This window comes from Erithacus rubecula (assembly GCF_903797595.1).
Source record: "Erithacus rubecula genome assembly, chromosome: 4".
NCBI classification, from domain to species: Eukaryota; Metazoa; Chordata; class Aves; order Passeriformes; family Muscicapidae; genus Erithacus; species Erithacus rubecula.
Window position 1 is genome coordinate 29,120,848 of NC_136686.1, and position 13,855 is coordinate 29,134,702.

Here is a 13,855-nt window from a genome sequence, read left to right on the forward strand (position 1 = left end):
CTATTTAATATTCAGTCTTTTCTCCCTCTTCATTAATCATTCCCTCCCATTCAGGAAACTAAGACAATCTGCTCTTATGTCATAGTTCCCCTTTCAACTTTTGGAAGGGAAGCATCCTGTGGGGACATTTTCACTCATCTCCAGATCTGTTCCTATTCACATCTACACTATGGGTTTACTGTTACTGTCCTTACTTCTACTTATTGCTCCATTATACTCTCCCCTCTCCCAGATGTTATTCTTTCCAGTCCTCAAGATCCTGACCATCAATCTTCCAGTCAGCTTCTCCACATCCCAATGAAATTTACGAGTCAAAGCTGACTAGTAATTTGGAACTCAGAAGACTAAACCAGTTTCTTTTCTCTTTATTTTTTTTCTTTTTGTTATTTTTCACCTAACCTCAGAGCTGTGCAAACTCTGCTTCCTATTTGACTTGAAAATACTGTAAGTGCATAATCTCTCAGGTTTTAATACCTTGTCACAAATCTCATACCTGGCAAATAGAAACATATAAAGTATTAAAAACATGTATTGTTTTCAAAGCAAAATTTGATGAAAAGAAGTAGTGCCTTACTACAAATATTCCAGAACAACTTGTTATGTTGCTGAATGACTACTTGTCTAATAACACAGCAAATGGAAGAATGGGTTCAATCCTGTCCTTGACCTAAAAGACTTCCAATCTGTTTCTTTCAAATAAAGCACAGAATTCTACAAGTGCTGTATCACTGAGCAACAAACAATGCAAGATGCCTAAGACCAGAAAAGGAAGAGAATGTGCATGTGAAAAAGGTATCCACTGTCCTGCTCTCCAGATTGCACCAGTATTTTTCCAGTGACTGTACAATGCAGAAACAATACTAGAAGGGATCACAGTCTGATGATCAGTACTTTATTGGAGACTATAAAACCAATGTTGAAATTCATCCCTACGCTATCGACAGAACTGAACACTACTTTTCCAGATGAGGCCTTTACTGTCATGGTATTGCATTAAAAAGCAGGCATCCACAATAACCTTACACTAAACAAAAACTGTGAGCCCCACTGTTTCAAACAATAGAGGACAGAATTCCAGGCTGTGAATTCGGGACAGACAGACACTCCTTTCTGCAGTCTGAAATCAACCATAACTGCATTTAGCCAGAGCAGTACCACAGCTGTTTTGGCCCTCTTGAAAAGAGGTAGTTGTTAAAAAAATGCTTTGAAATACACTTACTTCCTGATGCCTTCTCTTTCCCAAACCAATGCTATCCCTCAGGAGGTGGCTCCTGATGCTCCTTGCTCCACCTTCCTATATTTATTATCCACAAGTTACTATCCAAATCAGAAACTCCCCAGTCTTGGCCTCCTATTTCTCTGAACAGTAGAATGATGCAAAAAATGCAGATGTCTCCAAGCAGTCAGTGCCTTTGCAGAATCTCCCAAAGGGTCACAAAGTGGCATGACTTGGGATATGGAAACTTTTCAAACTGCTAAACTACAAGAAGTTGAAGAGCCTTCAACAGTCATTGTCTCTGTAATCAACATTTGTTCAGGAAATGGCACCACCTAACACATTATCAACAGGGAGCTAACTTCTAAATCTTTTCAGAGCTGATGGCAGCACAGCCAGCAATGAAACATAGGAAATAGCTGCTGATTGCACCTGAAGGAACTGCTCCTTCATGAAAGCACACCATAGGTGGTTCCAGCCCTCTGTTGGAGCTGGTAACAGAGAAAGGCAACGTTCAGTCCAGCAGGCAGAAAGAATCTGTGCTCCAGACAGACTCCACAGACTCCTGTGCTGCCCATACTTCCTAAGGGTCTTGGCATGTACAGCAGAAACAAATGCCAGTTGAACAAGTGCAGACAACAGATACAAACTCACTTAACCTACTGAGATTACAGAAGCTTCCCATGGTGGAGAAAATTTAAGTCAGAAAAAGCTGCAAGAATCTCTCTTTTTTAACACATATACAAAGAATCTATTTCTGACTCTCCACATCAATATACATCTTCACTTCTCTCTGTATCTTCATGTTCTTAAACATAAATATTCATTTAAGTTTCTTCACTCATCACTGCACTGTCACACATCTTCCTTGACTACTCTTGCTAGTCCTGCCCCCAGAGCAGTTTGGCAGCATTCACCTTTGCAATCATTTTCAGAGCTAAACATCTCTTTATTTTAGTGCTTCTTCCCAATTACTCTTTCATGGCCCCCAACAGAGCACATGAGTTTTCATATCGGAGCCTAAACACAAAGGGAAGGCAGCACTTGCCCAAAATCAAAAGACATTGTGTCAAAATGGAAGCAACTTCTACTTTCTTAAGCAAGGCACCCAGGTAGCAAGTGAACAGACTGAATAACCCTAAAACACATTAAAATTAATTTTAAAATGAAATTAATGCTTTATAACAAACAGAAAATCTCACATCACAGCAAAGAGTCCTCTCCATACAGATCTGTATAACTGGGTTTACTGCAGGGGAAACATGTTCTGCCCTCCATCCTAACTTCCTCTTGGGAATGCACAACCATCATTCTGACTGCAATTTTTTCTAAAAGAAAAGCTGGATGCCCCAGAAGGAAAGCACCATAAAATGCTTCAAACAATATCCAATTTTGAAGATTTGTTTCCACATCTAGTTCAAAATAAAATATACGAAAGATCAAAAAATATATTGCCTTATTTACCTTTATATTTCTCTGTCACAGAAATTACAGATTTAGTGTCTGAATAATTTCTATTCACACTGTATTTCATTTAGGCCTGAGCAGATTTATATGGAATACATTTTCTGCAAAATAGCAGCTGAGAAGATTTAAATAGCAGTTAGCACCTAAATTCAGAGAGACACTAGACAAGTGTCTAAAAATGCTTAAATGGGATCAGTATCTTGTTCAAACTGAGTTCAATATGAGTTATGTATCTAAACATTCAAACAACTAGAAAGGCTTTACAAAAGTATCTACTGCATTTCAGGGCAACTATGAATCTTTGTAAATCTCATTTTTTCTATATATGTTGTAATAAATCCTCCCAAACATGGAAGTCCTTAACTTGCCATGGTTTTCCTCACATAAGTGAGCATCATTTTTCTTAACTTATGAAAAATGTTAACTGAAATTTAGAACTTAGCTGTTTTCCTTTGTTCTCTGCTTTATTCCCTGGGCAATCACATTTATTTAGTGTCATGGCTTAAGTTTGAGTCTCAACCAGCTGAAAGCAGGAAACCTACTGAGGAAGAGAATTCAATTATATATATTAAAAAAAAAGCGCCTTGTTACAGTAAAGAAAAAATGTATTCTAGAGTACTTTATTCATAACATTAGTAGCAATGAAGTCATCTTCATCTGTAGTTGGAAATCACTGAAGCAGCACAAGCACGATTTTCTGTATTAGAGATTCAGTAAAAACATGTATAAGAAAAATAACTGAGGAATTTCAGCTGGCTCTTTTAGGGGCATATCTGATCAGATTCTGTTAACATTCAGTATTTAGTATAGTATTGAACATACTGATCTCCACTGATTTCACAAAAAACACTTCTTCTTGCCACGCTCAAAACAAATAACCTGAATATATTAGTGATGACATAAAAAGCCATTCTGATAAGTGGTAAGCAATACCTTTGAGAAATGAACATTATATTCTAAATCTGTAAGAAGCACATGTTATATTTTTTTTAATTATAATGTTAACCTTTTACTATTCTCACTTCTGTTATTTCTTTCTTGAATGTGCCATAAATCAGTCAGATGTAACTGAATATATTGTCCTTGTATGCCATCTTACTTACTACATTAAGCTTGGTTTGGCTTCCACTGGTCATAAGATCTTCCTCTGATACTTTACTAAAATTTTCCAGATAATGGTCTGATAGAGTATGAGACAGATCTTCAAAAGAGTATTCCTTTTCTTGGCACAATTTGATTTCATCTAAGAGCTTTGATAATTCTCCAGTCACAGCTTCACCTTTAAAAACAGACACACCATTAGTCAGTAATTAGAATACCGGGGTAATTTATGCCTAAAAAGGAAATGCATATTCTTTAAACTTTATTGAGTATCTGTTATTTTCCATACCTTATCTTCTAAACAATGATCTCCATGCACCATTCTCTGCTCAAAAATAATGACACATTGTTCCAGGCTGGGAATTTGCTAGAGGCAATCTACATACTTCTGCATTGTCCTACAACTTGTATTTAATCAGGATGAATATATACTTACCCTTTCTCTGTTTTCTAACCCTGAAAATTTATAGAAATAACTATCCAAGAAAGTGAAATTAATCCAGGAAAGTTTCTACAAACATACAGAATCAATATCCCATACCCTGCATCGGGTTCATGTTTGCTGCTGCAATTACACCACATTAGCTCCTTAAACTGTGACTAAGAATGCATATCTACCCCATCAGAGCAGCTATGCATTATGAATACTTCTTGATGACTCTCTCAGGACTAAATGGAATGGTGGAAGAATATAATGGGCAAACCCTACATGTATAAAACATGCCTCCCTACAGCAGTCTACCAGAAGCCCACATTTAGTGCATTCTGAAAGGCCTCCATAGGCTGAAAAGCTGCTCATTATGACCAATCACATGGGGTTCTGATTATGTGCTATGTATGTTACACAGCTACCTTTAGTAATAGCAATGAAAAATGAAATAGCCAAGAGTTTCCAGAACAAAGTAAGAAACCCCTTTTCTTAACTAGGTTTACAAAAGTCATATTGGTGGAAACTGCCGTGCTTAGACTTGATAAAATGCAGATGCTTCCATGCTACTCCATCTCTGGAAATATAATGCTGCAAAGGAAAAATATAGTGAGCATATTAAGCTCAGCATACATAAAACAGACTTAAGTACACTCACATAACTAAAGAATCCACTGATAAAACTGTATCTGCTTGGTCTAGAGTTCTGTTTAATTTTTTCCATAGCTACTGTTTGCTATGCTAAGTAAACACAAATCTCAAAAGTATATTTAAAGTATAACCATGGCCAGTCATTACCAAAATTTTCAGAGACAAGAACAGAAGTTTTTAAATTAAGAAGCTTTTAATTGTTTTATAAATCTAACAACTTTCACATTCAAAACTCTTGGTACTCTTAGTCAATGGTAGCTTTACATGACACTTCTAAATTAAGGAAAATATATAATCAAGTTTATTTATACTCTGCTTTTTAATTAGAAAATTGAAATTATTCCAGATTAATACTATAAATAAAAATTGGAAGCAAAATACCTAAATATTAAAAACTATTCTAAAATCATGATACAGTGTGCTATAAAGAAACAAAACTACTGTTTGCTACAGAACTATGTCCATGTCCCCAGTCCCATTCTCCCATACATGGCCTGCAGTATTTCTTAGTGGGCAAGAATGAGTTCTGTGTGACAAAACTGGACTGACCTGGGTGAGAGTGCACTAGCTGACTGGTTGATTCCTGCCAGAATACATAAAAGACAGATTTTGCCTATTTATTTCAGGGCAGGTACTAATTAGGGTCTTTCACCTCTATCCAGTTTCCTATTTTCATGAAAGTCACAGAAAGGTAACTGATACTGCTATTCCTCTTCCAAAGTTGGTTTAAATTATCTGAAATTATATTGTTAGTGAATGGCAGACAGATGAGATGGGTGGGAAGCACGATCAAGTACGATTTCTTTTCTTTAGTATGAGATTACACAATAGACAAGCAAAAGCAAGCTAGCATGCTTTACATCATTTATAACTTGTAAGAGAAAATAAGGAATGTGAGATCATAACCTTATTGTTAAGAAGTAAAACATGTTTTAAAAATATTTGCTACTTAATTTCAGGATAGACATTTCTATTGCATACAGTAGTTGGCTTCACAATCCTGCTAATCTCAAAGGAACTATTTATCTTCACACACCACATATGTGTTAAGTACCCCAATGGGAAACATTATTGGAACTACAGCATTTGTTCACTATCACCATGAAGATCATAATCTGACATGCATCAGGAAGCTTCATTCTCTCATGAATGAAAACTCTCCCAGTGAACGTGTTAAAGAAAAAAATAACATGTTAAAAAACAAAACAAAAAAGAAAACCAACAACAAAAAAAATCAAACAACACAAAAAACCACTACCAAGCAAAAAACACCACAACTCACACAAAACTAAGGACAGGCTTAGTTATTTGCCAGCAGTTAATCACATTCAATCTGGATGATTACTGAAGGCAGAAGTCAGGTTTGTTTCTACAGGAGGATGCTTTTCATTAAAGATACCACACTCGGGAAATGTCCTGTTTTAGTGGCTGTGATGTGGAAATGGTGAATCAGAACATAAAATGAAAGCATCTGCACACAGGTGGCTGCCACAGTATATAAAAACTGTGTTAGAAGATGAATGGAAGAGCAGTACATTTGTGACCTCTGAGAGAGGCTTCCAAATGTAAAACAATCGGTAGATGAACTCATAGGGAAAGATGAAGTAAATTCAATTTTTAACCTGAATGCAAACAATACCTGCAGAGTATTTCAATATATTTAGCATTTTTGTTTTGCTCGATTATAAAATTGATACAGTCAGATTAATTTAAATTATTTAAGATCAAACAGTGCAGTGTATTGTAATCCATTAGTGACTTGTCCTTCCTAAAAATGCAGTTCCTTGCTTTTCTATATGACATAGATTATAGTGTATATAGTCAAGATAGGCTATTCATGGTAGGAAAAAAGATACTTGATATCACTAACTTTCTTAATTGCTTTCCCACTTTGTAAGTTGGTATAATGTTAATATTAAGAGAAATTCAGTACAGTTTTTGCATTCCAGAGTACACGTATTTACTTTTAGCCTTTGGAGATGAAGGAACTTCAGGGGACAAAACGCAAGACTGATGTTCTGCACACTCCAGCGGGCGTTCCTCTGAAATACTTGCATTTCCTGTTTCCATATATTCTGCAAGTTAAAGATACAAACACACTTTTAAAAAAAAAGACTGAAATAAGGAGGTTCATTTCAATCAAAAATTATATTTGCTACTTCATTTTTCATTAACACCTTTTCAATTTTTTAATATTACAACTCCATAATTATTCATAAACACTGTTGCAAGGCAATCATTTGTTGAATGTACTGCAAAACACTATAATAGCCAGTCCTCTAATCTGTGGAAACTGCTACAGAAATCTCATTGTAAGGGTAATGAATTGAGACTATCCCTGTGTTTTTCTTGTCTCCTTGAAATATCAATATAATTGTTCTATTACATTATAACAGTTAAAAGAGACTTTTATTCTAAGTTTGTGGAGAATTTTTTGTCAAAGTATTCAGTATGTCCACAATACATACAAACACTGATATTGCTAAGGAAGCCAAATACTCTGCTTGCAGCACAGTTCTAGTACATGAGAAAAAATTAAAAAAAAAAAAAAAAAAAAAAAGCGATTCTGAAAATGTACTTTAAAATAGCAGTCAAAAAAGCGGTTTGCCAAAATTTCTGGTTTTCCTGCTTAAAACTTCCCTTGCCCCATATCCACAACAATACTTATAAAACAGGAAAACATGAAATAATGAATGTGTTAAACTTCAATTTCATCACTGTTATCTTCTTATAAATATCTACAGTACTTTCATGTGCTTTTCTATGCAACCTACCTCAACAGAAGATCAAAACCTTAATGAATTGCAGTGCAATAATAAACTGGAAGTTAACTTATGCAATAGTGGAACTTCTTCTCCCAGCAGAGTAACTGGTTCTCAATTTTGGCAGTTATTGCATCTGCATTTTCTTGAGTTTACAAAATTGTTTAAATAATTTCATTCTGATACCAATAATGGCCACAATAGCATATGTTGCCACACACACAGCAGCAAAGTACAATAACATCTTTCATCAATACCACACTGAAGGACTAAGGAGTTTCTGGGAAGTGAAATCTCCATGATTTAATTTCTACAGTCTACAATGCACTTGTTTAGCTTGCTGTTACTCATGATTAAATAAATCCCAAAACCCAAATACAATCTATGATGAAACAGACATCTGAGAAATTGAAATTGGGAATGGCATAGAACAGCATGCAGAATCAAAATGCTTTGTAGATTGCTGGGGTATTTAAAAAAAAATAATGTAATATTTGAAAGTGTCATATACTAAGTTTGATGGCTGGCAATGGTCCCTGACATAATCTGTCATAAATTTCTTCACAAGAAAACTGATACTTTATTTTGTGTTTATGCGTGTGTGGGGAGCAGAGAAGAGCTGTTAGAGACCATGAGAAAACTAGCATCATGACAAAATGCTCTGGAATGTTTTCCAGCTCTGTCTGCAATAGTATTTGTCAAGTTAATGTGCAAGATGGAGAAGAGATAAAAAGGAAGCCAGACCCAAAGAAAACTAAAAGAAAAAAGGAATCCATGTCTGAAAAATGTTTTCATGGTAATTATGCAACTGTCCAAAAGGAAATGTAATTTTATCAGGTGAATGTTGCAATTATTAAATTACTAAAGCTATAATTAGGAGCGGAAATGAAGGAGATATTGTGAAAAACTCTAAGCTTGTTGTCACATAATCATAGAAGACTGTGGTTTTAAAATAATTCTCTATTTTTGTTCTTTGTCAGTCCCCACTTCCAGACCAATGCACTTAGCTGCTGGGGGAAGGTTCTGAGAAGGAAATTCCAAGCTCAACATAAAATTTAAATGTTTTAGAAATGCAGAGTTCCTTCTAGAAAACCTTTAAGACTGGCTCACATAAGGTATAGGACAAAAGCTTTACAATAGGCTAGCAGCATGCCAACACTGAGACTAAAAGGAAACTTTGAAACTCGAAACTTGGGTTTCTGTGGGACTTCTACTCCTAATTTGGTTTTATACTATTGAAAATTCCACCAAATACATACAACACAAAGACAGAGCCTCAGTTTAAAGAGGCTTATAGTCTATATAAATGTATACTTACCCACAATACTGTCAGAGATAGAGACACAAAACAGGTGATCTATATCAAGAGCCAAAGAAAAGCCAGTCAAATGCACCAGCTGCATTCTATTCACCTGCAGCTGGCCAGGAATCCATCTTCAAAACCTGCCCAAACTTACTCACTGCTTGGTGCTTGAGACTGTTCAGGGTGGATCATTTTTCCCAAAGCAAAAAGATAATTCAGAACAAAGCTAAGCTCAGTGACTTACACCACTTCATGACCAGAGCCATGTCCCCATCTGTGGTTTCACACAACTGTAGAGGAAAACCCATCAGTCCTACTATAAGGGAGGGTAAAAGTTGTTTAGGACACAACCTGTCATATCCATAATGGGAAGAATGGACTATTTTACTTCTGTAAAAGTAAGTACTACTTCACCTTACCCAGAATGGACTTTACAGCTCTGTGTAAATTGGGGAATACTACAGCTCTTAATACTAAAGAGTTCAAAAAAACTTTGTCTTAGAGGATTCTTTTCTGTAGTTACCAGATTTTGTCAAAGCCCTCTCAACCTAAATTGGGTTCTGTGCACAAAAAGTAATACCATAAAAGTGGTCACACAGCAGTGGAAATAAGAACAGCAGAGAATATAACCAAAGAAGGGAAAGAGCTCTGGGAAGTTTGAACAGCTGGAACTCCAGCTTTCTTAGTTTCTGTAATACCAATTAGGCCAAAGCCAAACAGATGGGAAAGACTAAACATAGAAGCAGAGAAACACAGCATGAAGAGAGCATGGCCCAGCTCAGCTAGAGCTGCTCTTGAACTTCCAAGGAGTATAAAAGCAGAACTCACTTTAACTTCAGCTCCTCAGATCTTAATTTCTCAGTGAGGTGGTAGGGTTAAGACTTTTGTGTTGTTTACAAACCTTGGCTTTTAGAGTAATGGTTACATTCACCTCAGAAACTTTAATGGAAAATAAAAAAATCCAATTTATTTTAATCGTTGTTTTCCTTTAAATTAAGTATAAGCTCCTTTCTTTTGTTTTTATACCCTATTTCAGCCATGCCATGGGGTAGATTCTTCTGGAGTTCTTCCTAGAACAATATTTACCTAAGGAGACCAAAAGGCTCTCTAAAACTCTAAAATAAACCAAAAAGGCCAAATTTGATCAGAATAAAATCATGAACACCCACCTTTTTAATCAGAAGACTCTCCAAGTAACTAGATCAGAGAAATAAAAACTTCTACAGAAACCAATCCCCTCCATAACCAATATCCCTGCAGGAGGGTGCTTATACCTCCTTCACTCCACGTCTTCCTGAAGGGCAGCAATCTTCAGAAAACCCTTTCCCTAAGATTCTTCCAGAACCCATCTGACGATTCTGCAGTTCCACTGAGTCCTGCCCTAGCCCAGGAGCTCTCAAAAAGCTCCTCCCAAAACAGCTCCCATGGGAAGAAGCCCATCTGAGGCTTCATGACCTAATTCTCCTCCTCTTTACAGCAGCTGCAGTAGCAGGAAACTGACTGGTAACTGCCACTGCCAGGTGTGCTAAGAGGGCAGAGCAGCTGGGATGGAGGCTGATTCACTTCAGTCTCCTAAATTTCAGAGGACAATTTCTAAATTATTCAAGTTTAACTGGATCCCAGACTAAGCTGAAGTCAATAGATGTTTTTGTGCATGTGTTCAGGGTAGGTAACAGAAACAAGCACTATAGTACTCCGATGATTGTGAGATAGGTAAGGGTGCAGCTAAACTTTCAGTTTCACCACTAGTTAGATTAATTCACGAATGCAGTTAATGCTCTACAGCCTTTGCACAAGAGCCTACAGAAGAAGCTGGGAAGTCCCCATAAAAACAAAACAAAGTAAACCAAAAAAACCCCAAAGCAACAGAACCCCCCCCCCACCCAAAATCAACAAAAACAACAGCAACAAAAAAAATCCCAAACCCAAAGCAATGAAGGGGAATTGAGATCTCAATTATTTTCATCCCACGCAGCTGTAATTAAATCCTTGACTGAAAACCTATTCCATCCTTCCCGTGAGGCTGGCCTCCTGCACTCAAGGGAATGGAAGATCTACTTGTCCACAGAAAGAGCAGGAGAGTGAGAATACATTAAAACAAAAAAAAAATCTAATGCTAATTACACCAAAGCTATTTAAGCAGAGAACAATTGAATGAATAGAAAGGTTCTGCAGCTGTTTATGCATTTTCCATTTATGAATAATTTGGTACCAGGTACAAACAATGTTAGGTTCCTAAGCAGCTTCACCAGAAGAGAGGAGACAGTTTTCCACTGCATCTCCCCCATCCTGTCTATGCAGCAGCATTTACTGGGGCTCATGCCATTTTTTCATCTGTTTATCTACTATCTCCTTTGTTTCATAATAACAAGCATTATGCTTCCAGAAATAGTAGAAGAGCAAGATTGTAATAGAGAGCGTAGAGGGCTGTGGAGAAAGAGCTGAAAGATGGTAGAGCTCGCACCTGTGTCACGTTCACATGTGCAAAAACTAAAACACAGCTGGTTGGTTTAATTTTAGGCTTACTAGCCTTGGCAACATCCCTTTTATCTCCAATGCCTAATTATAACAGCCCAAAGTGCCAGTACTGTTAACTGCTTCAGCACTGGGTGCTGTTGTTTCACTGCATCCACGAAATGCATCCAGTAGCCTGGCCTTGCTGGGCATAGTATCCTAATTCTCCCCTCCTCCAGTATATAGTGCATATAAAGCTATTTCTTCCTTAGTAAGTTAAAAATCTAAACCCTAGTAAGTATTTTTAAGTGAGTTCAGTGCTACTATCTAATGAAGACAGAGAAAATGATGTGACATATACAAAAGACACAGAATTAAAACCTGAACTGTCATTGTTATTAATTCCAACTGTAATTAACAAGCACTGAAAAAACATTTAGGTGTTGTATAGCTTACTCAGCCTTTTTTATGCTGCTCTTCAAAATGATCTTCTAATTTATTTTCCTTCTATCAGATAATGTGCCAACATCTCAAAAAAGATGGCAGACTTTGCAAACACAAAAAAATATTTTTGCAGAAACTTCCACTGTTCTTTTCTCAGGATACTAAGAAAAGATGTAAACAAGGATCACAAGAATGCCAATAGCTGCTCATGGGCAAAAGGTCTTATTTCTTTAAACCAACAATCTGTGGGTACAATCTACTGTAAAAAGTAGTTTTCTGAATATTCTTTAAAAGAGAGAGAACAATTTCTATCCACAATTCTTACATTCTGGGAGGGCACTTATTCACAGGTGGCTACCAGCCCTGTTGGATTTAGTACCAACTCATGGAATTTAGTACTGCTACTACCTCCATTAACTGCTTCTAAACACAGAAATTATTTTTATCTCCTTCAAATATCCCCAAAGCCAACTCATTTTTTTTTTCTAAACATATCTTTCAACTCTCTTATACCTCTGCGTAACAGGCCAACCAGTAATACCAGTCCCATTATTTCCTTGTCCATTTCTGCCAGCCTGTTCATATGCATCTTTCAGCTTTTGTTTTATCTTTTGAAAGCTAATGTTTTGTGGCAGGGACAAATGCTAAGCTATGTTAATACTCTAAACTGTAAAGTGACACTCAGAACAGTGCATGGGGGGACCAGTAAAAATTAATGAGAATGCTTGGTAATAAAATCTTAGCATATCCTGGCAACAAGGTGAAAGAACAAATTAATGCCACTATGTCTGCATACAGCACAAAATTAGCAAGGAACTTAAAATATCTGGCCAGTAATTGTCGAAGATAATTAATTTCATTTCTATTTCCTGTAAGTCTACATGAAAGAGCCATGTAAGCTCTAGACAACCATCTGAATACAGCAGCTTTAATGAGAATGTATTTGGAAGCCACTACACCTCTCTTAGTAACTGCCCTTTCTTTGCATGGAATTTATTATGAAGTCAAACTCAATTATATTACGTTCAGGATTCCAGAAATTCCAGTGTTTGACTGATTTTTTAGCTGCAATAGGATAAACACCCCCCACTTTAGTGAAGAGTATACTCAGCTGTCTTTTTAGAGAAGGGTAGGTCAACTGTATTGTCAGTAGTGCTAGTACTGAATCCTGCCACTCCTAATGTTTCCAACTTCAGTTCACAGCTCAAACATTGATGGAAAAAGATTCAATGAATCTTTATTCAATTAATGTCTTGCTAATGAAAAAGAATCCATGAAAGTTCCCCAAGAGAGTTCTGAAGGAGCTCCTCAGATTTTCTTAAGTCAAAATGGCATCTTTGAAACCATTTTTCATTCTTGTATATCACTTCTGATTATAGGCAGAGAGAAAAAATAAACAGCTGCTCATTACAAGACAGTTTCATCACACTAATAAGAGCTGAAACTACTAAGCAGTCATTTTTAATACTTCAAAGCACACTTCTGAAAAAGACTGCATGCCAAAGCAACAAAAAGGATTGAATTTAATATATTTCTTTTTCTCTGTGTATGTGTGGTAAAGACTGAGGGCAGGTACTGATCCATCAACATGAGAAATGCATGAGAGGGGGCTGGATACTTTATTATTGATAAAGCAACGTTACTTTGAAAACAGTGGGGGTTGAGTGGGGCTGAGACTGCAAGGTTATCACAGGAGAAAATGGGACAACAAAGACACAGTAAAATTAAAATTAGTTTAGTTGGTGATGGGATTTTATGATGAATTGTAGATTAATACCTGAAGGATGACTGATTTGAATGTCTAAGAAAGTGGGAGCTCTGACTGACCCTTTTCCTGCCACTGAAAAAGTTCCAGTATGACATTAACCCTCTTTTCCTCTACATGATAGTATGTTCATGCTGCAGGTCTGTGAGGAATTAAAGATTGCAGTTTGAGTTTGACTCAAGTTAGAAACTCCCTCTTGCTGCCAGGGGAAGCCCTGTGTCCCCCACACATCCCTTCCTCCCCACTTTTCAATGCACATTTCTGT

The 13,855-nt window shown here is 36.6% G+C and overlaps 1 protein-coding gene across 3 annotated transcripts in view; it reads right to left on the bottom strand.

The window, feature by feature from the left end:
- ANKS1B (ankyrin repeat and sterile alpha motif domain containing 1B) overlaps window positions 1-13,855 on the bottom strand; it is a 399,263-nt gene that overhangs the window by 316,737 nt on the left and 68,671 nt on the right. For all 3 annotated transcript variants that reach the window (XM_079304860.1, XM_079304861.1, XM_079304862.1), the window contains 2 exons: window positions 6,827-6,937; window positions 3,787-3,962 (listed from right to left, as the gene is read on the bottom strand). In XM_079304860.1, coding sequence (XP_079160986.1) covers window positions 3,787-3,962; window positions 6,827-6,937 — 287 coding nt within the window. The remainder of the gene's footprint in view (window positions 1-3,786; window positions 3,963-6,826; window positions 6,938-13,855) is intronic.